This window comes from Lepidochelys kempii, chromosome 9, assembly GCF_965140265.1.
Source record: "Lepidochelys kempii isolate rLepKem1 chromosome 9, rLepKem1.hap2, whole genome shotgun sequence".
Classification (NCBI taxonomy): domain Eukaryota; kingdom Metazoa; phylum Chordata; order Testudines; family Cheloniidae; genus Lepidochelys; species Lepidochelys kempii.
In genome coordinates this window covers 56,415,622-56,443,534 of record NC_133264.1, presented here as the reverse complement: position 1 = coordinate 56,443,534, position 27,913 = coordinate 56,415,622, and the positions used below count along the sequence as shown (strand labels likewise).

Here is a 27,913-nt window from a genome sequence, read left to right as displayed (position 1 = left end):
ATACCAGAAGGAGGAGTAATGTTGCAGTGGGGGAGGTTTAGGTTGGATATTAGGAAAAACTTTTTCACTAGGAGGGTGAAGTACTGGAATGGGTTACCTAAGAAGGTGGTGGAATCTCCTTCCTTAGAGGTTAAGGTAAGGCTTGACAAAGCCCTGGCTGGGATGATTTAGTTGGGGATTGGTCCTGCTTTGAGAAGGGGGTTGGACTAGATAACCTCCTGAGGGCCCTTCCAACCCTGATATTCTATGATTCCAAGATAGTTAAGCCTGAGGCATGCCCCCACATGCAACATTTCAGTCCAAATGGTAAGAATTTGGCAAATTTACAAGCAAATGAAAACAGGGTCTTAAAAGCAGGAATTTTCAGGCAACCTTAATAATAGGAGGTATCAGCCTTGCCTATAATACCGCATTTGAATTACTGTAGATGGTAAGCTGTTTAGTGCAGGGGTTTAGTCCGTCTGTAGTTCTGTAATTGCTACATATGCATACACAGCTCCACACACGATGAACCCTTCCAATTAACTCTCCATCAAAAAACAAAATGTAAGAAAAGAGCCATCACAGTGATGAGAATAAGGAGACTCTGGTGACCTGACTTGAGAAGAATCTGCATTATGAACTGCTAAACAGAAATGGCAATGAACACATACCTTGCTTTACCCTCTACTTGGACATGCTTTACCTGTCATTTTGTGTGAGTTGGCAGCGTTTGATATCTGGCACAGAAATGACACCACTGCGCTTGTACTGTCCATCCCCAATGGAGCGGGAAACCTCCAGCACACCCAGCACTCGCCCGTCTCTGAATGATAGAAAGGAAGCCCAGTTGGGACAAAATAATTCAGCAGGACATCAGCTTTCCCAACACTGCACACATCCCTTCCTTTCTCGCTGGAAGACTGACTGCACAATCTCAAGCAGACGCTTTGGGAGGAAATGCAGAGGAGCTATTCTTGATGGTCTACTCTTTAGACACTGTGGGTAAAACCCTGCCCTCACTTAAGTCAGGAGGAGTTTTGCCGTTGCCTAAAAATAGGTTGGATTTCATCCCATGTCTCCCATATCTTAAGTCATAGAATTCAGGGTGAGCAAACTCGCTGCAGTTTCCACGATATGCATCTGATGAAGTGAGCTGTAGCTCACGAAAGCTTATGCTCTAATAAATTGGTTAGTCTCTAAGGTGCCACAAGTCCTCCTTTTCTTTTTGCGAATACAGACTAACACGGCTGTTACTCTGAAACTCCGCACAGAAACTTCAACAATGACAGAAGATAGGGAGAGATTGAAAGAAACCATCAGTAGGATTAACCATTTTATTTTCTTTGGAGTTGTCCTAAACTGAGAGGCATTCAACCTAATAGGGCAGGAAAATATAATTCAAAAGCATAAGAACTGAGCACAGCATGTGTAACCAGGGCTTGTTGAAGTCAGTGTTAACAAAACCCCAACCTTGACTTCAAAAAGGAGAGGCTACACATAGGAGATATTTTTGACAAAAGATAGTGAGCATCATAGTGCATTTAAGTACAGCAACGAATGATACTCTGTCAACAACCATGAGGATTAAGAATGGACCACAAGCAATTTGCTAATGAAAGTGAGTTACCGTTACAAACTCAGTAGAGGATTATAATTTTTTATGGAAAAACCATTGTACCGGGGGAGGCAAGAGTACAGAGTGGGATCATCATATGTAGTATTATACTAAGACAGAAAAAATGAAGCACCTGGACCTGGCTATTTTTTCACCAATTAACCTGCTCTTGACCTTGACAATGTGTCAAATTATTGACTAGGCTCTAATCTTCTGTTTTAGTTAAGAGTGGGAAAGTTGTGACATATTCCCTGTAGCTGGATGCCTCTGACCTCCTTGATCCCTCACAGTCTGGGTTCTACTGTGGTTATGGCTCTGATCAATGATCTCCTCTTCTCAATCAGAGATAACTAGAGCTATCTGCTGCCTTTGATACCACTGATCGTAAGATCTGGCTGACTCACCTGAAGATCAAAGGTGTAGATGGGGCTACTTTTTGGAGGCTTCATTCTTTTCCTCTCACAGAAAATACTGCTTTAAAAATATTAGTGCATCAGTAAGACAGTGGGGTGGACAAGCTTTCTAGTGCTGTTCTGTTGTTCCTCAACCACTAGCCATCCTTGTTACTAAGCTGAGTCCTAAACAATGGATCCTAATCTAAATGGCTGTTTAGCTTTCAATTTTTGTTTACTGTTAATTGCTTCTGGTTATAAAAGAGAGCTCTACTTCCCCTGCTCTCATCCTCAACCCCAATCCCTTCAGCCTGTTAAGAGGACAAGGAAAGAAAGCTAGTTTATTGGGATGGTAAAAATGAGCGTCCAGAGAGGAAAAATGGTTACCTACCTTTTGTAGCCGTTGTTCGAGATGTGTTGCTCATGTTCATTCCATTCTAGGTGTGTGCGCGCCCACGTGCACAGTTGTCAGACATTTTTGCCTAAGTGGTATCCATAAGGCCAGCTATGGTGCCCTCTGGAGTGCCACGCTCAAGTGCGAGTATATGAGGCTCTGCTGGCCCTACGCCCTCTCAGTTCCTTCTTGCTGGCAGCTCCAACAGAGGGACAGGAGGGCAGGTAGTGGAATGGATATAAGCAACACATGTTGAAGAACAACAGTTACAAAAGGTAGATAACCATTTTTTCCCCTCTGAGTGCTTGCTCATTTCGATTCTATTCTAGGTGACTCACAAGCAGTATCCTTGGAGGTGGGCTCAGAGTTCACAGTTGCGCGGCTTATAGCACTGCTCTACCAAAGCCAACATCATCCCAGGCTTGCAGGGTAAGTGTGTAATGGGACATGAACAAGTGGATGGACGACCAGGCAGCAGCCCTGCAGATATCTTGGGATTGGCACCTGAGCCAGGGAGGCCTCCACCGAGGCTTATGCCCTGGTTGAGTGGGCAGTTATAATCGTCCATGGGGGCACTTTCGCCTGTTCATAGCAAAAACGAAATGCAGGTGGTGATCCATAATGAAATTCTCTGGGTGGACACAAGAAGGCCCTTCCATCCTGTCTGCCACCAAGACGAATATTTGCATTGACTTATGGAATGGATTAGTCCTTTCTGTGTAAACCAAGGGTTCTCAAACTGGGGGTTGGGACTCCTCAGGGGGTCACAAGGTTATTACATGGGGGGGTCGCGAGCTGTCAGTCTCCACCCCAAACACCAGTTTGCCTCCACCATTTATAATGGTGTTAAATGTATAAAATGATTGATAAGGGGTGTCACACTCAGAGGCTTGCTTTGTGAAAGGGGTCACCAGTACAAAAGTTTGAGAACCACTGGTGTAAACAGTTAGAGCCCCCCCGACATCCAGAGAGTATAATCTATGCTCATATGACGTATACTTACCAGGCTTCTTTCCAAAACCTCGTATGCCCTGGCTGGTGTGAAACTGTTAAACTACTTTGTGTAGGAAAGTTGGGTGTAGCTGCAGCGGAACCTTGTCCTTGTAGAACACCTTATAGGGCGGCTCCGAGGTAAGCACCCTAATCTCAGAGACCCTACAGGCTGATGTTATTGCCATGAGGAATGAGACCTTCCATGAAAGCAGAAGAAGGGAACAGGAAGGAAGCCAATGGCTTGAAAGGGGGGCCCTTGAGCCTTGACAGTATGAGATTCAGGTCCTGAGGAGGGACAGGATCATGGACCTGAGGATACAGCCACTCCAGACCTTTTAGAAACTGCACTGTCATGTTGTGAGTAAAGACTCACCTGCCCCGGAATGGAGCGTGGAAGGCCAAAATAGAGGCTAAGTGGACCTTGATCGATGAAAGAGACAGGCCCTGTAGCTTGAGAGTAGAAGACAGTCCAGGATCGATTGCAGTGAGGCCTGTTTTGGCCGGAGACCTTGGTCCGAGGCCCAACACGTGAACTGTTTCCATTTGGCCAGGTAGGTAGCCCTGGTGGAGGGTTTCCTGCTCCCCAACAGTACCTGTTGGACTCGGTCCGAGCACTCCCGCTCCTCTGCATTCAACCATGCAGCAGCCAAGCCATAAGGTGCAGCGTGGCCAGGTTCAGGTGCAGAAGTCTGCTCTGGTTCTGGGACAGCAGGTCTAGCCAGAGTGGCAGCAGCAGCAGAGCAACCACCGAGATGTCCAGCACTGTGCTAAACCAGTATTGGCGAGGCCAAGCCCTCACCTTGTCCTGCTTGATCTTCATGAGGACCCTGTCGATTAAAGACACTGGTAGGAAGGCATACATTAGGGCCCCCAATCACAGGAGTAAGAAGGCATCATACAGGGAGCCTCTGTCGATCCCCCAAATTAAGCAGAATACGTGGCACTTCCTGTTCTATCTGGATGTGAACAAGTCCACTCAGGGAGTTCCCCACATCTGGAAGATCATGCTGACCACCTCCAGGTGGAGTGACCACTCGTGGAGATATGAGACAGTCCTGTTGAGGGGATCTGCCAACATGTTCCTGGCCCCGGGAGGTGCACTGTCACAAGATGGATGGCATGCTGCACACAGAAGTCCCACAGCCAAAGAACTTCTTGGCAAAGCGCTGATGACCTGGCTCCGCCTTGCTTGTTGATATAAAACATTGTGGCGGTGTTGTTCATCAGGATCTGGATTACCTTGCCCCTCAAATGAGGCAGGAAAGCCTGGCTGGCCAAGCAAATTGCTCTGAGCTTTCTGATGTTTATGTGGAGGGAGAGATCATCTTGTGACCAATGAACTTGCGTGCTGAGATCAGCCAGGTGCCTCTTGGGGATGCAGACTGATGCCAGCCATGCTTGCAGGGGTCTGAGATGGAGCTGGGCATGACGTACCATGTAGAGTACAGGCTGCCATGTGGCCTAACAACCTTAGGCATTTGTAAGCGGTGGTGAGCGGGCAGGCCCTCACATGCGAGATCAGGTCTGTCATGGCTCAGAAACGGGCCTCTGGGAGGAAGCCCCTTGCCCGCATGGAGTTGACGACCGCCCCCGCTATGAATTCTGTTTGTTGCGCCAGTATTAGGGTTGATTTCTTTTAGTTTATTAAGAGGCCCAGATCGTGACATGTGGAATGTACCTGATCTCGGCCCAAAGTCCAGAGTTTGGTCAAGAGATCAGAGGCCTAGCAATAGCTAAGAGAAAGCAAAATAACCAAAGATAACCTTGCTTTTGCTAAGATATGCCTGGTCAGCAAAACGCCAGATGTTGGGGGCAATAATTGTGTCTTATTCAAAGTTGCAAATAGAACAAAGAAGCCCTGTTTCTGTTGTGTTAGTTTCTTCTGTAGGGAGATGTTCTTCCCACACATCCAACCTTGAGTTTATGAAAGGTTCAAGCATGTCAGTGTAAGATATGGCCTCCTCCCACCTCCCTTTCCCAGGGACCAATGCCTACCTTAAAACACAAATGAACAACTTAAAAGACAATCTTTATTGCCATATACTTTCACTGTTTCTTTGCTTTTACCCCTAGATATGTATCTGTTGGACAATCAAAGGAGCTACTTCATTCCTAGGGACCCCAACTCAGAATTCATCTTATATATATTATACTAATACATTAATTAAAGTACTAATTAAATGTTAATTTGTGAACTTAAGACCATAGGCAGAGACATTATGTAACCTTTGACCATTGGCTACTGTGCTATCACGTCTTGCAGCTAAACCTATCTGAGGGTGTGGGACTGCCTACCCCGTTACTTTCCCCCGCCCATGGAAAATCCATATATTCCATTGTAATCAATTGATTGACAGGGTCTCTGAGCCTAACATATGAGGTGACACTCAGTCAGCGCTGTATGTAATAAACTCCTGTGCTTGACCTCTACACGGTGTGGATTTATGTCCTTCAGTTTGGGGGCTTGTCCGGGATACAGGCTTGTGAGCTGACTGAGGATCTGAGACCGAAATCCAAAAAAGAAGGTGAGTATGTTTACTTTACCACCTCCTCAGGCCAGGGACAGAAGTCTCTCATCCCCTTTCAGACACATTTCATTTCCACTTTTTTAAATTTAAGTGTGAAGGAACTGAGATACGTGTAGTCCAAGCAGAGGGGTTAAAGAAGGGTACCAGTTGGGAGGGGAGACGTGCGCAAGAAGGTCATGTACTGTTTAAATTAAGGGGGTGTTACGGGGGACTTGGATAAACCACCAGCAAGCGATTGGCCATGAGTTAAGCCCAGGACTGGCTGGGTATGCAAGTGGTAGGCAATGCAAACTGGTGGTCCCATTTCCTCATTGCAAGTAACATTGCAAGTCCCAGGGGAGTGCCCCCCCGGCATGTGATGTACATGCTTTCGAACAGCACAAAATCTCCAACCAATAAGGCCGGCAACTGTGTGTAACTTAAGACCGCGCGGTATTCAAAAAGGGGGGTCCTCATCAAACTGTCAAGCTATGGAGATTGAGACTGCAGTTTTTCAGGAAAAAAGGGGGAAACGTAAATCCCCATCAAGGCTGACAGGCTGTAGAGGTTGAGACTATGGCATTTAGAGGGGGGGGAAAATGTAAGTTCCAAACAAGGTCAGCAGCCGGGGTGACTAAAAACCCATGGCATCAAAAGGAGAGGCGATAATCAGCCCTCGAGAGTATTTGCAATATAAACATGTCAAAACTTGGCAGACAGCAGCTAAAAAAACAAACTACTTGGCAGCCGGACCAGAGGCAGATCTGGTTACTTGGTGAAATAACCAAAAAAGTGACAAAACAGACAAGGCAGTAACAGTGTTATTGGATATACTCAACCTCAAAGAAAAAATGCAATTTTAAAATCTGAGAACAAAGCTCTGAAAGATAAGAGCTTGTGCTTTAAAATATGTAATTGTCCGGAGACTGGAAAAGATCCCAGAGCAAACGAATTACATTCACCATGCCTGGGACACGCCTCCAGATAGAGCACACTCCCGGCAATTGTCAGCCAACTGCACCACCGATTAACTATCTGTGGGAAAACTCAGCAGCACAAAGCAAAGGGGAGGAATCTGAACCCCCTCCATACATTTCTTTGTGTGAAAGGCCAAATTTAAGCACTCACAGAGATAATAAAGGAGCACCACAAGGATTAATTGCCAGAGGGGAGCAAGTACAGCTTATGGCTCTAATCAAAACACAATTAAGGAGGTTCAGAAATGTTAATGTGGAGGGTGAACCAGTAAGGGGACTCAGGACAGAAACAACTGAAATCTATCGTCCCTTCACCCCCCAGGAAAAACAGGCGTTACTGTCTGATGTACCTGAACTCAGACGTGATAACAAGAATACTGAGTTCTGGGACAAGCTGGAAGGCCTGGTTGAAATACATGGCCCCCATAGGAAGGACGTTCACATTCTGGTAAAGTGTAAATGCCCCAGGATGTGTGGGACAACTTAGAAAATAAATGGAAGATGGGGCACTGGGCTGAAGATCATAACTCCAACACTGCGGGAGGGGATCAGGCTGGAGAACCAGCAGGAATTCCAAACCCAGACAGTGTAACAGGATTCAGAAAATGCACTATCTGCTGCTCTAGAAGCCCAGACCACTGACTGGGGGGCTCTGCAATCAGTGGTTCAGCAGAAGGGGGAGTCTGCCATGTCTTATGCTGAAAAGAAATGGAATGCATTCCGAGCTTATTCAGGTCTGGAGAATATAACATCCCGAGACCATGATGTATTCCTCCAAATCCTAAAGGAAGGGCTGTCTGCAGACCACCAAGCAGTCCTGGCATTAGGCATCTCAGTGGGAGAGACCTACTCAGCAGTATTGAAATGGGCCACAGAAGTAGAAAACAGAAAAAAGAGGAAGGTAGTAGCAACCACCCCCTTTGAGGAAATTACAGCAGTTCACGCAATCAGAACCACTACCTGCTTCACGTGCAATAAGCCTGGACATCTGGCATGTGACTGTAAAAATAAAAATAAAATCAAAACATGCAGCAATTATAAAAGGAGTGGCCACATAAAGGAAGACTGCTTTCACCCTGCGAGGGAGGGGGGGGTGTAAGGAGGGCCAGTGGCCAAACAAGCAGAATAAAACTGATACAACTAGTACACAAGAACAACAAAAAAGATAAACAAATCCAGGAGTTGCTCAAACTCCTGGCTAGCAAATAAGTATCAGCAGCCTCTGTGGCTGGAACCAAAGATGACCCCAGGATGTTTCTTGATGCACGAGTGGGGGGCTGACTGTGCAACATGTTAATAGACACAGGAGCCTTGGTATCGATAACCAGCCAAGATCTCCCCCACACCCATCGAACCATATGGATTGAAGAGGTGGAAGGGGGAAAGATTAAAAGCAATCCTAAGCCAGCCAGTAGAAATAGAATGTGAAGATATGGTCACAGTCAGTCAAATCTGGGTTTGCCCCGAGCAGAGAGACACAATTTGTGGCATAGATCTCCTTAAGGAGCTTGGGGGAGTAATCAACCCCAGAGCTAGCTGCATTAAATGGGCCGGAGGGTCCAAACAGGAGAGATCATCTCAAAATATAGCCATGATTGCCAGTAATAAGGCAATAATACCAGAAAGGGGGGGGGGGAAGGGGCGAGTCCAGTAGAAACACTGTGATCCCTTCACCCTGAAGGGTGGGCAACAGATAAACAAGATTGTGGGCTAGTAAACATGAAGCCTATATCTGTAGAAAGACCAACTCATAAAACCCACAGGCAGTACCCGATTAAACCAGAAGCCTTAGAGTAAGTTAAAATTATAGTCACTAATGTGGAATCTAAAGGGTGATTAGAAAAACCACCTCCACAACTAACTCCCCAATTTGGCCCATCCGGAAGCCAGATGGGACCTGGAGGTTAACTATAGACTACACCCACCTTAACCAGGTGACTCCAAAGGCACATCCTATTGTGGCAAGCCCGGCCACTATTCTTAATTTGCTAAAACCAGGCCACTCAGTATTCTCAGGTTTCACAGTAGCAGCCGTGTTAGTCTGTATTTGCAAAAAGAAAAGGAGGACTTGTGGCACCTTAGAGACTAACACATTTATTTGAGCATAAGCTTTCGTGAGCTACAGCTCACTTCATCAGTGCCACAAGTACTCCTTTTCTTTTTTCAGTCCTGGATATAGCTAATGGATTTTGGAGTATTCCCCTTGCAAAAGAGTCAGGAAAAATTTGCATTTACAGTGGGAGACCAGCAGTACACTTGGACCCGAGTACCCCAGGGGTTCTATAATTCTCCCTCTATCTTCCACAGGGCGATGGCAGAAGTAATAGCAGAAGTGCCTTTGGAAGGGGATACTGTAATATTGCAAAAAGAAAAGGAGTACTTGTGGCACCTTAGAGACTAACCAATTTATTTGAGTATAAGCTTTCGTGAGCTGTGCATCCGATGAAGTGAGCTGTAGCTCGCGAAAGCTTATGCTGAAATAAATTGGTTAGTCTCTAAGGTGCCACAAGTACTCCTTTTCTTTTTGCGAATACAGACTAACACGGCTGCTACTCTGAAACCTGTAATATTGCAGTATGTAAATGACTTGCTAATTGCCAGTTCAAATGAAAAGGACAATTTAAAAACCCTAAACAGACTGTTTATATATCTTCCCGAGGCAGGATTTAAATTAAGTGTGAAAAAAGCTTAATTGCAACAGCAGCAGGTTTTATACCTAGGGCATAACATATCACAGGGAGAGAAAGCACTTAGACAGAAAGCAGGCAATTAGAGAGTTAAAAAAACCACGGACAGTTAAGGAAGTCCGGAAGGTGCTGGGACTCCTCAATTTCTGTAGAATATATATTTTGGAGTACTCAGAGATGGTGGAACCAATTCAAAGCCTCACTAGAGGAGGAAAGCCTGCAAATGAGTTAGTAATATGGGGCACAGAACTAGAGGAGTCATTTATAAAAATAAAACAGGCTTTAGCCTCCGCCCCCCAGCCTGAGCTTACCAGATATGGGAAAGCCGTTCCACCTTTATTGCAGCCATAGTGAAACTCAATACTCAGCTGTATTAATCCCCTGTGTCCCAGAGACTACCAGAGTGCATATGGGCAGGCTGTAAAAGCTTGTGAATCATACATTCTCAGGGGGAAACGAGTGTTATATACACCCCATACACTTTTTGATCTCCTTAATACCGGACGGCTAAGATCTGTAACAGATGCCCGCAGGAGTCAGTGGGAATAAATATTGTGCTTGCAAAACCCCAATTTCTCTATAGTAAGGGACAAAGGAATAAATGTAGCTGAATATCTGAACACAGAGGGAGAGGTACACGCATGTCTTATAGATAGGGAAGAGGAAGTGTTGGGGAGAGTTAAAGAAGAGCCATTAGAGAATTCAGATATAATTCTGTATGTAGATGGATCAAGAAAGTACGAAAATGGAGTGCCACACACCGGATGGGCAGTGGTACTCAGTCATGGGACAGTAATAGCATCAGGTCAGACGGAAGGATCAAAGTCAGCACAAGAAGCGGAGCTAACAGCCCCCACTGAAGCTTTGAGAGTAGGGGAAGATAAGAAGCTCACTGTATACACAGCAGATATGCATTCGTAGTAGTACATGACTACATTGACATGTGGTCACGTAGAGGGTTTATAACAACAACTGGCAAGCCAATTAAGAATATGGAGGCAGTTTGAAGACTAACAGAAGCTACCAAACTACCATCAAAACTGGCAGTAGTAAAGATAAAAGCACATAATAAAATCTCAAGCGAGAAACAAAAAGGAAATTACTGGGCAGATAAACGGGCCAAAGAAATTGCACAAGCAAGTCCTATTAAGATTTGTGCAGCTGTAGTGCCAGAAGAGGAAGTGAATTTTAAAAAAGCTATATGCAACCATAAGCCCAGAAGAAAAAAAATAAATTGGAAGAGCCACGTTGTGTGTATAAAAATAATCTCTGGTATGGGCCGGGGGGGAGGAGCTGGTAGCCCCAGAGTGCATACAAGCTCTGCTGCTCCATGCCATCCATTCTCTAGCTCATCTGGGGTGGAGACAAATGAGAGCTGTCCAGGAACACTGGTGGTGGCCCTCTATGAAAAAAGATGCTTTATTATTTCTCAAATGATGTATGACATGTGCACAAGTGAATGTGGGTAGAAGGAAAAAGGTGCCCCTGAATCACCAACCATGGCCAGATGGACCGTGGCAGAATCTGCAAATTGATTTTACTGAACCCTTGCCACAAAGCAGGGGGTACACTTACATTTTGGTAATTATTGACACTTTTACCCGATGGCTAGAGGCATTCCCAAACAAGAACTGCACTGCCACAACAGTAGTTCGAATCCTAGCAAAAGAAATAATACCCAAATGGGGTCTGCCACTGTCAATAGACTCCTACCAAGGAACTCACTTCACAGGGCGAGTAATGAAAAAGGCATGTAAGGCACTAGGAATAAAGCAAAGATTCCATATACCATACCACCCTGAAAGCTCGGGAATGGTGGAAAGAATGAATAGAACAATGAAAGCAGCCTTAACAAAAGCAGTACTGGATACAAGAGGATGGGCTAGTATGCTCCCTGTTGTATTGTATCGAATCAGAGGCAGCCCAAACAGGCTGATTCAGCTCACGCCCTTTGAGCGAATGATAGGAAGGTTTAGATTGGATATTAGGAAAAACTTTTTCACTAAGAGGGTGGTGAAACACTGGAATGCGTTACCTAGGGAGGTGGTAGAATCTCCTTCCTTAGAGGTTTTTAAGGTCAGGCTTGACAAAGCCCTGGCTGGGATGATTTAACTGGGAATTGGCCCTGCGTTGAGCAGGGGGTTGGACTAGATGACCTTCTGGGGTCCCTTCCAACCCTGATATTCTATGATTCTATGAAGAGCAATGAGAATGCCTAGCACTGTGATCCTCCCTCTGGGGAGGGGGAGGGGGAGCGTCGTGGCTTTTTGCAGACAGGCTGCAGAACTACATCAAGGCGTTGGACAGAGAGTTAAAGGATCTATACAACCAAGTGAAAGAAAATCAAACCCAACTTGATGATAACAGCACTTTGGACAAACCTGCATTTAAAGTTGGGGATTTGGTAATGTGTCGCATTTACCCAGAGGTTAAAGGAATTTTAAAGCCGAGATGGCAAGGCCCTGTGAGGGTCCTTCTGACTACTAATACATGTGCAAAGATTGAGGGGAAATTGGGAACATTTTGGAGGCACCAAAATCAGTTGAAATTGTTTGAATCAGCATCTGTCAATACTAACAATGTTTCCACAGGTGAACAAAAGGAAGTGAAGGAGGAAGGACTGAAGGGTGACCAGGACAACCGGAGTGACCATGGGGAGGCTCCTGCTGTCCCTGTGGTGCATGTGGAAGGACGCAAGCAGTGTGCCATGTGAAAAGGAGGACTGGGAATGGGTCACTAACCCCCCTCCTCCGGGTTTGCTTCACTTTAATTGCCGCACTAAAGAAACTTAGCTTTTGCAGAACACGTGCAGTGGCCAATAAACAAGTCTGGCCAGAGGTAATGGTGGCACTATGGTTAGGACATGAGCACACGTGGAACGTAAAAAGGTCCAAATAAAATCATACACTGATGCTCATAACAACAGGGAGACTAGTAACATTACAATTTTGATAACAGCTGACTGCCCTGTTATTCGCGGGTGTCAGGTGCCAGAGATTATGGAGTTTAATGGAGGCATTTGGAAGGACTCAGGAAGTACATGAGTTACCCCTTTGAGCAGGGTGACACCCTCAGACGATGCTGTGGCCCTCTTAGAGGGACAGTGTCTATACTTAATGCAACCAGTGTCCGGATTACCTTTAAAGGGGGACAGCTGCGTACTACTAGTGAAGAGGAATACAAGGTCCTGGGTTATCCCTCATTTGAACATAATTACATGGCATATTGCCACGATGGCTTGGGAGGAAACACAAACCTCGATACTGGAATTTGTGTGGGAGTTTTTGGGAAAGAAACCAAACAAACACTCATGAAAGATCATGTGCCAATTATACTGACATGGTATCCAAAATAAAGGCACTGGAGGAGAGTTGTTGGAGAGCAGAACAAGCTTTGGCCATCACCACACAGGGAACTGTAACTGATCTCTGATCTCCTTGATAGCCGGGTCCACCCAGCCCTTATGGAAGTGGTGGGACCCTATGTCCCTAGTACCCCTCCGTGGGCATAGGGAAACAGAGAATCAATGAGAGTCCAAAGACCGGTTTAGACAGGTCACAGTATACTCTTTAACCTTTTGGTATCTCTGGGCATCCCTCATTTACAGCAAGCCAGGATGGTGACCTCCATGCCAGTATGGAGGAGGGGTCATGTTATTAAGATAGAAAGCGTTGCATACTCCAAGGTTGCTGGGAGAGCATTGCATCCTATTGAATGTTGCACCCACTTGGATAAGGAAATTGTGTGTACATGCCCATATAATATTCTAATGAATCAGTCTACGTTCAAAGTGGCCATCACGGAGAAACTGGTACACACGGAGCTGGTCCAGATGAACTGTACCTACTGGTGTGTGACTGCCCAGTACCACTCCATCAAGTTAAATGGAAAGCTCTGCCCCTCAAGGCATCCAGCCGTGTGCATAACGGTTTCCCGAAGGGCAACCCTGACTGCTGATGGGACGCAGCTCCACCATACTCCGCCAATGATGGGTAAACTAACATGGGATCCGGAATGGCACTATGGCAGTAAGTATCTAGAGGAGGGTCTACAGGCCCTGCAGGCAAAGATCGAGGAGTTGGTGGCCAAGGGCCAGAGATATATTAGGGAAGGCCATCTGAGGTACACCCTGATAGGGGAAACCGTGGACCAGGCCGCTGTGAAGTACTCAAAGGTGCAGAACCAGGCAGGGGAGGTTAAAACGATGATCATTGGCGATGCCATCTCAGGTGATAAGGTCCCCTGGGGATGGATCTGGGTGCTATTTTGTCAAGTTATGTGGGGAGTCTATCCTGACATTCCTGATGGTATTGGTGCTTTACCAGTGACTCCGAAATAGACTGGGTACATTGAAATTGGTATATTTGACCTGGCGGGTTAGGAAACCCTAAGGTCAAGAGGAGGGACTGAAGGGTTAAAATCCATTGCTGATGTAATAATGTGGTATATGGATTTGTGTTTTTTATACTAATACATTAAAGTATTAACTAAATGTTAATTTGTGAACTTGAGACCATGGGCGGAGACATTATGTAACCTTTGACCATTGGCTACTGTGCTATCATGTCTTGCAGCTAAACCTATCTAGGGGTGGGGGCAGGGGGGCGGTGTAGGACTGCCTACCCAGTCACTTTCCCCTGCCCATGGGAAATCCATATATTCCATTGTAATCAATTGATTGACAGTATCTCTGAGCCTAACAAGCGAGGTGACACTCCGCCAGTGCTGTATGTAAAACTCCTGTGCTTGACCTCTACACGGTGTGAATTTATGTCCTTCAGCACCCAACGGTCTGAGGTTACTTTTGACCATGCCGACTAGAAGGGACACAGGCAGTTGAGGAAGGTGGATTCTGAGAACTGATTGGGGTGCCGTCCTTGAGTGCATTCTCAAAATGAGTGCTTCTGGCCCCTTTGGTGTCTTGCCAGGCCAGGCTGATTGCTCCTCCACCTCCCAGTCACCCAATGATGACTGAACCCCCTGTCTCTCTCTCTCTTTTCTCCTAAAGGAGACTTGGCAGGGAGGCCAAGGCCTAGGAGGCAGGGGTGGCTGGAATTGCTTTCTTCTCCCTAGGCGCCAGGAGGGTAACAGACGTCAAAGGTGCTCCCAGGTGCTAAGGTCCCCTACCGCTCCCAGGAGTTGGATCGGGGGGTGGGGAAGAGAGGCTGGGGGATCTAACAGGAGAGGCACCCCCTCAAGGCTCTGGAGTGGGCAGATGGCCCAAACTGGGTCCTTTGCTCAATACCCCATCCCTCCTTGCTTGGTGCCAGGGAGCCTCACTTTTTTAGGTGCTTCTTGGACACTGGCGGAGGGGAGCGGTGCCGGGCAGAGCTTGGTGCCGGGCAAAACGCTCTTCACTGATGGGGAGGTGCTAGGCGTAGAGTCGGAGCAGGAAGACTCCGATGCTGGCCAAAGTGCAGCCTCTATAAGAAAGGCCCTTAGACGAATGTCACGCTTCTTTTGAGTTCTGGGTTGAAAGTTCTTGAAAATTCAATACTTGTCCTTTATGTGCTACTCTCCCAAGGGGCAGTGGCTATGAGGGTCACCAACAGGCACAGGCCTATTGCAGGCTGAACAAGGCTTGAAACCTGGAGACCGGGGAGTCCCTGCTGAGGCTTACTAAAGGAAGCCTTATAACTTAACACCTAATTACTAACAACTATATACAAAGAACAGACAATAGATGCTGGGAAAAATCATTATCCACTTGCTGAGGCAAAGTCACTCTGACCAACTGTAGGGGCAGTAAGAAGAACAGAGTATGTAAGGCCTGCGACTTCTCATATACCAGCGCATGACTACGGCACTCCAGGGGGAGCCACAGCTGGCCCTCTGGATACTGCTAAGGCAAAAAATGAGGACTACTGTGCACATGGGCGTGCACACACCTAAAATGGAATCTGAGTGCTTGCTCATGCCGAAGTAGTGTTAAGAAATTGCACAAATTTAAACATGCCTCTTCTTGTACCCTCTCTTCCTGCAAACTGACAAGAGAGAGCAACCCACTGCATCATTACAATGTTTGTACCAAGCAACTTCTTCAAACTGCACATGCTGATCTGCTTTCTGGCAGGCCAGGGATATGCAGGACACAAGCCTTGGAGGCAGATTTTGTTTTTAAAGGAGCTGTGGCATGCAGAAAACATGAGTTATGTGCACAAAAAGGAGGGAGATACCATGTGCCCCTCCCATTTCAAGACTGTCAAGAGCCTGGGGACATTTGGCAATGGGCCTTTCATTTCCAGGTCACTGATTCAATTCCAGCAAGGTCAATAACCGCACACTCTAGGGATACCTAACAAAGCTTAAATACATCAAGTTATGCCCAGAGCATGGGATTTTTTCAAAAGCACTCAATGCTGGTCTAAATTTCTCCCCATGAAATCAACAAGCACCTTTAAAAATCCTACCTTAATCGTGCACCTGGCATAATTCAACATAAGGCACCATCAATAGTAGCAGAAAGCACTGAAAAACCATCTGACAGAGGCCTGCCTTGGCAGTGTCACTGTAGCTCCTAGTGGACAGGTATCCAAATAGAAACCACAGACAAGCATTAATCTTCACCCTCATTGGTAGCCTTAGCAAAACACAAGGGTTGGTCCCTGCATGTTAGGGTAGAGGTACAGGATAATGGGGAAAGTCTTACATAGCTGATGTGCTATCTTTTATTTATTAGTTGTATTATAGTAGTGCCTAGAGACTATTGTGCTAAGTATTGTACAAACATAAGACAATCCCTGCCCTAAAGTGTAAGACAAGAGCCAACACACTGAAACATCATACAGGAGTAGAGAGTAACAAGAGGATTCTGACCACCATAATAAGCAGCTGTCACAGCAAACCAGCAGCCTAACCACTGACTTTTTTTTGTAAACACTGTGGCAGAGGTGAGTTTTACGGAAGGATCTGAAGGACAAAATGGAGGCTTTGCCCATACATAGTGGGTGGCATGGGAGAAAGCACGAAGATGCAGCCAAGAGCAATGAAAGCTGACATCAACAGTAGAGCAAGTTTGATAAGGGCTGACAACTCAATACCATTTATGAAATGACAGGCTGGGAAACATAGAATATCAGGGTTGGAAGGGACCTCAAGAGGTCATCTAGTCTAACCCCCTGCTCAAAGCAGGACCAATCCCCATTTTTTTCCCCAGATCCCTAAATGGCCCCCTCAAGGATTGAGCTCACAAGCCTCGGTTTTGCAGGCCAATGCTCAAACCACTGAGCTATCCCTCCCCCCCAAATAATAATAAGAAGCAGCCATGAAGGGCCTTAAAAGCGAGAAAACCGTATCATGCCTTCTTTCCATCACCCTCACTGACTTTCTAGCCATCTTAGAACTAGGGCTGTCAAGAGATTAAAAAAATTAATCGCTATTATGCACGCTATTAAGCAATAATAGAATACTATTTAAATATTTTTGGATGTTTTCTACATTTTCAAATATATTGATTTCAATTGCAACATAGGATACAAAGTGTACAGTGCTCACTTTATATTTTTGATTACAAATATTTGCACTGTAAAAGACAAAAAAGTATTTTTCAATTCACATTAATACAAGTACTGTAGTGCAATCTCTTTATCATAAAAGTTGAACTTACAAATGTAGAATTATGTACAAAATACCTGCTTTCAAAAACAAAACAACGTAAAACTTTAGAGCCTACAAGTCCATTCAGTCCTACTTCTTGTTCAGCCAATCGTTCAAACAAATTTGTTTACATTTGCAGAAGATAGTACTGCCGGCTTCTTGTTTATAATGTCACCTGAAAGTGAGAACAGATGTTTGTACAGCACTGTTGTAGCCGGCATCGCAAGATATTTACGTACCAGATGCGCTAAAGTTTCATATGTCCCTTGATGTTACAATCACCATTCCAGAGGACATACATCCAGCTGACTACAGGTTCTGCTCCATAATGATCCAAAGCAGTGCATGTTCATTTTCATCATCTGAGTCAGATGCCACCAGCAGACAGCTGATTTTCTTTTTTGGTGGTTTGGGTTCTGTAGTTTCTGCATCAGAGTGTTGCTCTTTTAAGACTTCTGAAAGCATGCTCCACACCTCATCCCTCTCAGATTTTGGAAGGCACTTCAGATTCTTAAACCTTGGGTTGAGTGCTGTAGCTATCTTTAGAAATTTCACATCGGTATCTTCTTTGCATTTTGTCAAATTTGCAGTGAAAGTGTTCTTAAAAACAAACCACCACCATGTGCTGGGTCATCATCCGAGACAGCTATAACATTAAATATATGGCAGAATGTGGGTAAAACAGAGCAGGAGACATATAATTCTCCCCCCAGGAGTTCAGTCACAAATTTAAATTAACAAGTATCATCAGCATGGAAGCATGTCCTCTGGAACAATGGCCAAAGCACGAAGAGGCATATGAATCTTTAGCGCATCTGGTACAGATATCTTGCGATGCCAGCTAAACAGTGCCATGTGAACAGAGGGGGGAGGGATAGCTCAGTGGTTTGAGCATTGGCCTGCTAAACCCAGGGTTGTGAGTTCAATCCTTGAGGGGGCCCATTTAGGGATCTGGGGAAAAAAATTGGGGATTGGTCCTGCTTTGAGCAGGGGGTTGGACTAGATGACCTCCCTTCCAACCCTGATATTCTATGAACATCTGTTCTGACTTTCACGTGAAATTGTAATTAAGTGGGCAGCATTACCTCCCATAAATGCAAACAAACTTGTTTCTCTTAGTGATTGGCTGAACAAGAAGTAGGACTGAGTGGACTCGTAGGCTCTTAGGTTTTACACTGTTTTGTTTTTGAGTGCAGTTATGTAACCAAAAATATACGTTTGTAAGTTGCACTTTCAGGATAAAGAGATTGCACTACAGTACTTGTATGAGGTGAATTGACAAATACTATTTCTTTTATCATCATTTTTACAGTGCAAATATTTGTAATCAAAAATATAAAGTGAGAACTGTACACTATATTCCGTGTTGTAATTAAAATAGATATATTTGAAAATGTAGAAAATCAAAAATACTAACAAATTGAAATTTATTATTCTATTGTTTAACAGTGCGATTAATTGCAATTAATTTTTTTTAATTAATCACGTGAGTTAACTGCAATTAATTGACAGCCCTACTTTGAACTAATTCAAAATTCCCAACTGGCTTTTCAAAAGACTTTCCATGCAGAGACCTGCTCCATCCAAATATCTGTATCCCTTTGCCAATCCACTTACACTTCTCCTCCAATCATGGCCTCATCTCTGCCTAGGGCCCGATTCTTCAGTTGGTAGTTGCTTGTTTCTTCAAGCTGCCCCATCCCTCATCAGCTCACCCCCTATCTTTTCAGAGACACTGCCTATTTAGTTCTCTTTAGTTAAGCTTTACTGGTGTATCTTTATATAGTATCAATATGAGGGAGGGATAGCTCAGTGGTTTGAGCATTGGCCTGCTAAACCCAGGGTTGTGAGTTCAATCCTGGAGGGGGCCCATTTAGGGATCTGGGGAAAAAATTAGGGATTGGTGCTGCTTTGAGCAGGGGGTTGGACTAGATGACCTCCTGAGGTTCCTTCCAACCCTGATAGTCTATGAATACACAGCACTACTTGTATTATGTGATGACTAATACATAGAGGCAACTGCACGGAGACCTAAAGTATGTGTTACTTGAATGTAAACCTCTGAATCCAAAACAGTAGGCAGAACCTACTCCACCACCAAAAACTCAGATGAATGCCATTCAGGTGCTTCTCTTATTTGTTAACCTGCAATAATTCAGTGTGCTGACAGTTCCCTTCCTCCCTCTTTCTCTGTCATAAAACATTTAACCACTGAAACATGGGTAGACTCCTAGCCAATGGAGATGTTGCCTAAAGTCTGCAAAGAACTAAGAGACTTGTTCATCTCCTTCCTACTTGCAGAGATGGATTGGTGATAAACACAAATAATGGCATGTGCCCTCTGAAGATAAGGGACATGCCATTTCCAGAGAACGCTAGCATTACAAGCCTTAGCCCACCCATTCCCACACCCTACAAGATAAGATTCCAGGGGAGTTTGAAGCACGTGCATTCCGAACATTTAGGAATTAAAAAAAAAAAAACAAAAAACAAAACCAAACCACACATCTTTTCACTCTGATTTTGACTTCCCTGTAAAAAAAGTCAAGATGTAACTAGTTGAAACATTGACTGTGTCAAAAGGAAGTCTTCAAGAAAGTGATCAAGTATTAAAATACAGTAGATATTTAAGTATTAATATACACCAGACCGAAAGTGTCTATGTGTTCACATGCACACAGAGTGAGTGCACTTTAAAAGAAGTCCATTCCAGCTCTAGAAAGAGTACCCATTTTAAATATAGGGAACATCTCAAACCTTAATCACTACTAAGGGCTTGTCTATACAGTAAAAAGAAAAGGAGTACTTGTGGCACCTTAGAGACTAACCAATTTATTTGAGCATAAGCTTTCGTAAGCTACAGCTCACTTCTACACTTTCCACAGTATGCAACTGATGAAGATCTTTTTATACACACAAAGCGTGAAAAAATACCTCCCCCCACCCCACTCTCCTGCTGGTAATAGCTTATCTAAAGTGATCATTCTCCTTACAATGTGTATGATAATCAAGGTGGGCCATTTCCAGCACAAATCCAGGTTCTCCCCCCCAAACACACCCACCCACCCACCCTCCTGTTGTTAATAGCTGTTGGATTTGTGCTGGAAATGGCCCACCTTGATTATCATACACATTGTAAGGAGAGTGGTCACTTTAGATAAGCTATTACCAGCAGGAGAGTGGGGTGGGGGGAGGTATCTTTTCATGCTTTGTGTGTATAAAAAGATCTTCTACACTTTCCACAGTATGCATCTGATGAAGTCAGCTGTAGCTCATGAAAGCTTATGCTCAAATAAATTGGTTAGTCTTTAAGGTGCCACAAGTACTCCTTTTCTTTTTGCGAATACAGACTAACACGGCTGTTACTCTGAAACCTTTCTGTACAGTGTATGGCAAGCTGGGATGTAAATCTACCTGGCACTAGCCTGCTGCTCACTAACTGTTTGGGTGGACCCTGCGGACATCCATTTCAAAGCAGAGTAGAATTTGAGTGCGAGTATATAAAAGCACACTACAGAACTTTCAGTGTGCATCAACAGGATCCATGTGGACGGTTAGCGTACAGCACACTAGCATGGAGTAGATTTACATCTCACCTTGCCATACATTGACCGTCTATACAGACAAACTCCTGGTTGATGAACTAAGGGTGCCACTGTATGCATAACATTTCAAGGAAATGAGGAAGCAGCTTTAGATACACTCAAGGAGCAATTTTTTGCTGTTTTAGTTTATATGTGCTTGTTTAGTGCCATCTGGCTTTCACTCAAAGACACATAACACTGCTCCACCCTCCTGCCAGTGCAACATAGTACCATGCCTCTAGGACAAATCCACCCTCGGTTTCTTTCTAAGGCCAGGAAAATTAATTTCAGCCTACCATTCCAGTTACAGGATTCTTGGAGGGCACCCCATAAACAACTGCTTCTCTAGCAAGATTCCTATGTGCTCTGATTTTCAAACATGGTAAGCACAATCAACTTCTATGGGAGCTGGGTGTGCTGAGCACACCCAAACCACATGAGAGTTCAGGCTCATTCCCATCTCTTCTCTTGTTTACCTGACATTTCCTCCAGCCTTCTGTATCCTCATTCGCTCCTCATATTGGGTAGGGTTGTGTTCTTTACTGAGACTTAAGGCTGTATGTTTTTGACTCTCCTCGTTGTAACGACACAAAATCGCCTGTGCTGACAAAAACCCCTTGTGAGTAAGTGGTGTTAAGCCTGTAGTATAAAGTTTCTACCAAACAAATGCAGAACAAAGGATCTCTTCCCTGAACAAAGGTTTTCAGGTTCAATTCCCCAGGAAATAAAAACTCATGGCAAGACCAAAAGTTATTGTACTGAATTTCATCCCTTTGGCAAAGAAGATTGATCTTAAAATTATTTTTGAAATGCAAGTAATTTATGGGATTTTTAAAATAAATTGAAGACACCACTAACTAAAAGATATAATCAGGTATCTAGCACAACCTGGAGTCCACCAGGAGACGGCTAAAGAACACAACAGGTTTGCAGAAGGGCATATCATCACATAATGGCAGACAGCTAAATATCGACAAGTTTAAGTGCTTATATACAAATGCTAGAAGTCTAAATATTAAGAATATTAACTCTAATATTATTAAGAGTGCCAGATATCAAATGAGGATATTGATATAATAGGCACCATGGAAAATTGGTGGAATGATGATAATCAATGGGACACTAATACCAGGGTACAAAATATATAGCAGTGGTTCTCAAACTTTTGTACTGGTGACCCCTTTTACATAGTAAGCCACTGAGTGCGACCCTCCCCCCCGTATAAATTTAAAACACCATTATAAATGCTGGAAGGCAAAGCAGGGTTTGGGGCGGAGGCTGACAGCCTGTGGCTCCCCATGTAATAACCTTGTGACCCACTGAGTGGTCCCAACCCCCAGTTTGAGAACCCCCAATATATAGGAATGACACATGCTGGTGGGGAAGTGGTACTATATGTGAAAGAAAGCATAGAGAGTCAAATATAGCACAAATCTTAAAAATGAACTAAACTGTACCACAGAAGATCTCCATAAATAGAAGTTCCATGCTTGAATAAGAATAATATAGCAGTAGAGATACACCACTGGCCACCTGACCAAGACGGTGATTGTGACTGTGAAATGCTCAGGGAGATTAGAGGCTATAAAAAAACCCTAACAAACAGAAATCTCAGTAATAATGGTGGATTTCAACTATCCCTACAATGACTGGGTACATGTCATCTCAGGACAGGATGCAGAGATAAAGTATTTTGACACCATAAATGACTACTTCTTGGAGCAGTTAGTCCCAGAAACCACAAGAGGAAGATGAAATCAAGAATTGTGTCTAAGTGGAGTACAGTGTGACATGGCACTCCATAATGTTTTATGGAAATATGCTTATGAATGGGGGGAGGGATAGCTCAGTGGTTTGAGCATTGGCCTGCTAAACCCAGAGTTGTGAGTTCAATCCTTGAGGGGGCTATTCAGGGATCTCAGGCAAAAATGGGGGATCAGTCCTGCTTTGAGCAGGGGGTTGGACTAGATGACCTGCTGAGGTCCCTTCCAGCCCTGATATTCTATGATTCTATGAATGAATATATGACATAACTGAAATACGTTTTATGCTACATATGTCGTGTAACATCTCTCTGCAAAGGTTATGATCTACTGAATATATTCATCCTATTTTATGCATGTATCATTTCTGTGTTCTAAGTTATGAATACTGGCTGTGTACTTGTTTAATTTATTACCAGCAGGACAGTGGGGTGGGAATAGGTATTGTTTCATATTCTCTGTGTATATATAAAGCCTGCTGCAGTTTCCACGATATGCATCTGAAGAAGTGAGCTGTAGCTCACGAAAGCTTATGCTCTAATAAATTGGTTAGTCTCTAAGGTGCCACAAGTCCTCCTTTTCTTTTTGCGAATACAGACTAACAGGGCTGTTACTCTGAAACCTGTTTAATTTTAAATAGCCTAATTAAAGCATTTGGTCAGCTTCTTTAGAAAGGAATTTGCAAGTTAAAGTTCCCAATCAAGAAACACTTAAGCTAACAATGAACTTGGAGAGCTTTCCCAGGAATGTGGCCTGGCTGGCAAGGAACTCAGTCATGCTTGGACATGTGATTTGCCCATGTGATTCCAAAACTCTATCTTGGAACTGGATTTTGCATAGGAGAGGAGGGGGTCTCCAACCACAGTTCTATTTAAGCCCCTGGGAGGCCTCTCTATTTTGTCTTCAGCTGGCTCAAGAGATATCCTTTGTGGGTGGAGAGGCTATCTGAAAGAAACTGGAACAAAGGACAGTAACCATGGGGGGTGGGAGTGATAAAAATCACTTTTTACTTAATTAACCCAGAATATGTATTAATACCTGGGGGGGGGGGGAGCAGCAAACAGCTGTGCATATTTCTCTATCAGTGTTATAGAGAGCAAACAAACAATGGAGTTTATCTTGTGTAAGCTTTATACTGGGTAAAACTGATTTATTTGGGGTTTGGACCCCATTGGGAGCTGGGCATCTGGGTGTTAGAGACAGGAACACTTCTTAAGCAGTTTTCAGTTAAGCCTGCAGCTGTTGGGGGACATGGTCCAGACCTGGGTCTGGGTTTGCAGCAGGATAGTGTGTCTGGCTCAAACCAGGCAGGGCACTGAAGTCCCAAGCTGCCAGGGGAAACAGGCTCAGGGGTAGTCTCAGTACCTCAGGTGGCAGTTCAAGGGGTTTTCTGTGACCCAAGCCGTCACAGTGGTGCAGCAAGCACAGCTGATTGCTTTGAGATACTGGTAGTGATTTTAAGTGAGTTTTCGCAGAAAGAAAAGGAGTACTAGTGGCACCTTAGAGACTAACCAATTTATTTGAGCCTAAGCTTCCATGAGCTACAGCATCCGATAAAGTGAGCTGTAGCTCATGAAAGCTTATGCTCAGATAAATTGGTTAGTCTCTAAGGTGCCACTAGTACTCCTTTTCTTTTTGCGAATACAGACTAACATGGCTGCTACTCTGAAACCTGTCATTAGAGTGGGTTTTGGGCGTGGTGGCTGGAGAACAGACAAGTGCCTGGCTCTGTGGATGAGGGGAAAGCAGTGGACGTGTTGTTCCTTGACTTTAGCAAAGCTTTTGACATGGTCTGCCACAGTATTCTTGCCAGCAAGTTAAAGAAGTACGGGCTGGATGAATGGACGACAAGGTTGATAGAAAGCTGGCTAGATTGTCGGGCTCAACAGGTAGTGATCAATGGCTCCATGTCTAGTTGGCAGCTGGTATCAAGCGGAGTGCCCCAAGGGTCGGTCCTGGGGCCGGTTTTGTTCAATATCTTCATTAATTATCTGGAGAATGGCGTGGATTGCACCCTCAGGAAGTTTGCAGATGACACTAAACTGGGAGGAGAGGTAGATACGCTGAGGGTAGGGATAGGATAGAGTGGGACCTAGACAAATTAGAAGATTGGTCCAAAAGAAATCGGATGAGGTTCAACAAGGACAAGTGCAGAGTCCTGCACTTAGGACGGAAGAATCCCATGCACCGCTACAGACGAGGGACCAAATGGCTAGGCAGCAGTTCTGCAGAAAAGGACCTAGGGGTTACAGGGGACAAGAAGCTGGATATGAGTGAACAGTGTGCCACTGTTGCCAAGAAGGCCAATGGCATTTTGGGATGTATAAGTAGGGGCATTGCCAGCAGATCGAGGGACATGATTGTTCTCCTTTATTTGACATTGGTGAGGCTTCAACTGGAGTACTGTGTCCAGTTTTGGGCCCCAAACCAGAAGAAGGATGTGAAAAAAAACTGGAAAGTGTCTAGCGGAGGGCAAGAAAAAATGATTAGGGGACTGGAACACATGACTTATGAGGAGAGGCTGAGGGAACTGGGATTGTTTCATCTGCGGAAGAGAAGAACGAGGGGGGATTTGATAGCTGCTTTCAACTACCTGAAAGGGGGTTCCAAAGAGGATGGATCTAGGCTGTTCAGTGGTAGCAGATGACAGAACAAGGAGTAATGGTCTCAAGTTGCAGTGGGGGAGGTTTAGGTTGGATATTAGAAAAAACCTTCACTAGGAGGGTGGTGAAGCACTGGAATGCGTTACCTATGGAGGTGGTGGAATCTCCTTCCTTTGAGGTTTTTAAGGTCAGGCTTGACAAAGCCCTGGCTGGGATGATTTAGTTGGGGATTGGTCCGGCTTTGAGCAGGGGGTTGGACTAGATCACCTCCTGAAGTCCCTTCCAATCCTGATATTCTTTGATTTGTTATTTTCTGTTTGCTTATTTTGGGGAAGGGAATAGAGGCAGGAAAAATCAGCAATGTGAGTGAGACTCAGAAAAAGATAGAACTGCACAGGTTGCAAATGGCTGAGAAAGAAAATGAACTTAGAGGACTGATGGAATTAAAACAAATGGAAATTAATGCAGAGACAGCCAGGGAGGAAGCTGCCCACAAAAGGGCAATGGAAGCAGAAGCAGCCAGGGACAAGAGAGCCCTGGAGTTAAGAGACAGAGAAATACAGGCCCAGAAGCATAAAATGACTTATGGAGTAAAAGAGACAAAACCCTCTAGCTGCTGGTTCCACTTCCCCAAAAATCGACAAATGGGAGCGACTATGTCCACAGTATGATGAATCCAGTGATACTGCCCAATATTTAAATCACCTTTGAGAGACTGACCATACTATCCCTGACGATCAAAAAATGACCACATTGATTGCAAAATTGGCAGAGCTCTGGACATATTCAGTAAGATGCCTAGTGATGATGCTTCAAACTATGGTAAATTTAGGGAACTGGTTTTGAAACAGTTTCAGATTACACCTGAAACCTACAGGGTTAAATTCAGAAGTCTTAAGAGGAGATCTGGTTTGAGTAATGTGGCTTATATAAATGAAGAGAGAGATTTGGTAGATAAATGGGTGACGGGGAAAGGCATTACAAGCTTGGAAGGGATGTGTGATTTGGTTACTCAGGAACAATTCCTGAATATGTGCAGTGATGATGTAAAACTGTATTTGTGGGATAAAACGGTGAATGCAGTGGGTGAATTAGCTGGGTTTGCGAACTCTTACGAGCAATCACAAGCTGCAATTAAACATAAACCACTGGCAGAGGGGTACAGGGTTGGGGGAAAGCAGAATCACCGTTATACCCCGGGAAAAAGGAGGCTGGGAGTTCACCTCCCCACTCCTGTTACTTGTCCCAAATCTCCTGTACAAGCAGAGGAGCCCAAGAGGTGCTACCATTGTAAGTCCATTGAGCACCTGAGCAATAATTGCCCTTGGTTAAGAGAGAACAGGCAGCAGGAGCTGCCTGCTTCTCAGAGCCAGGCTGCTGCTTCTTTCCACATAGGATTTGTAAATGTTGCTTCTACACAACCAAGCAGTTAGCATATGCATGCTGTTAAATTTAATGGGAAAGTACTCGTTGGTTTAAGGATAGAGACTTCTGTGGTCAGGAGGACCTGATCCAGGAGGATTTGTTGCCAGGGAAAATGGCAGGATTAGAATTGGTGAGAGGTTACTAAGTCCGTGCCCCTTTAGCTAAAGTACGCATGCAAACTAGTGATTTGCAGGCTGAACTGACTGTTGCAACAGTGGCACACAATTTTGCACTGTTTCTACTGGAGAATGATTTCTTTAATGTGGCAGAATCTGTCCCAGGGTTGGTTAGCAGTGAGAAAGAATCTTGTGCTAAAAGCCCGGGGGGAGGGGGAAACACAAGTGAAGTCACATGGACTGCTGGGGGAATAGGAGTGTGTCTCTTAAATTCCTGTGAAAAAAAATGCAGCTTTAGGGGCAGGAATGGGCTTAACTTCCTGTTCACTCCCAGGAAGTCATCGAGGTGATTCATCCAAACATCCACTCCCAGCTTCTGGCAAACAGAGACTGTGGACACAGACTTCCTGTTCATCCCCTCTGAAGCACCTGACATTGGCCACTGTTAGAAGACAGGATACTGGGATAGATGGCCCATTGGTCCAACCCAGTATGGCCGTTTTTATGTTCTTGTAAGTTAGAGCCTAGAGGAACACACAGCTACTCTAAGTCTCAGCCTCTTCAAGGAGGAATCTTTGTAGGAACAGTTGGGAGCTCCCAGCTACTCCTGTCCAGGATCTTCCAGTGAAGCTCAGTAAAGAATGATTGTCAATCAAATACTTTAGCATCAATTAAATGTAATCAGTGTAATCAATTACTTTAGCATCTCCCAACCGGAATCCCTATAAAGGGTGGAAATCCATTCCTCCTGCAAGTACTGGGGATGTTATACAATTAAAATCTACATAGTAGGTTTCTTAGAGTTACTTACCCGGCTGTCTCCAAGGTTGGCAATGTAAAGGATGTTATCCACAGCCAGGACACAGGTTGCTGTGGACCCATCCTTCCACGCAGGCTTCCTGGAGGCACCAGAAATAAGGTTACAATGGAAAAAGCTAGGTTTTTGTTAGAGGTTAACCCAGTGTTCTATTTCTAAAGGTTCAGAAAACCCTGCAAAGGATGCCTCCATTGCAAGACATTCAGAAGTCAACTAGCACAAAAACACCAAGATTCTGTTTGGGAGTTCTCCCCGTTTTGCTCACAGGTTTTTGTTAAATTAATTATATAAAACAGGTTTATATAGACAAGATACATACTAAGATGAAGACAGATTAGCAACATAGAGCAGCAATTTCTAACTGTGGGTGGCACCCCCAAGGTGGGGTTCTAAGGGATGGCTGCAGGTAACAGCTACCTCTCTGCATTTTTCTTCTCCTCCCATTCCATGCTACACTCAACT

The 27,913-nt window shown here is 44.6% G+C and overlaps 1 protein-coding gene across 6 annotated transcripts in view; it reads right to left on the bottom strand.

Moving 5' to 3' along the window:
• Positions 1–27,913, bottom strand: part of ILKAP (ILK associated serine/threonine phosphatase) — a 57,989-nt gene that overhangs the window by 5,617 nt on the left and 24,459 nt on the right. For all 6 annotated transcript variants that reach the window (XM_073360509.1, XM_073360511.1, XM_073360513.1 and 3 more), the window contains 3 exons: positions 27,446–27,533; positions 21,204–21,325; positions 686–805 (listed from right to left, as the gene is read on the bottom strand). In XM_073360509.1, the coding sequence (XP_073216610.1) occupies positions 686–805; positions 21,204–21,325; positions 27,446–27,533 (330 nt within the window). The remainder of the gene's footprint in view (positions 1–685; positions 806–21,203; positions 21,326–27,445; positions 27,534–27,913) is intronic.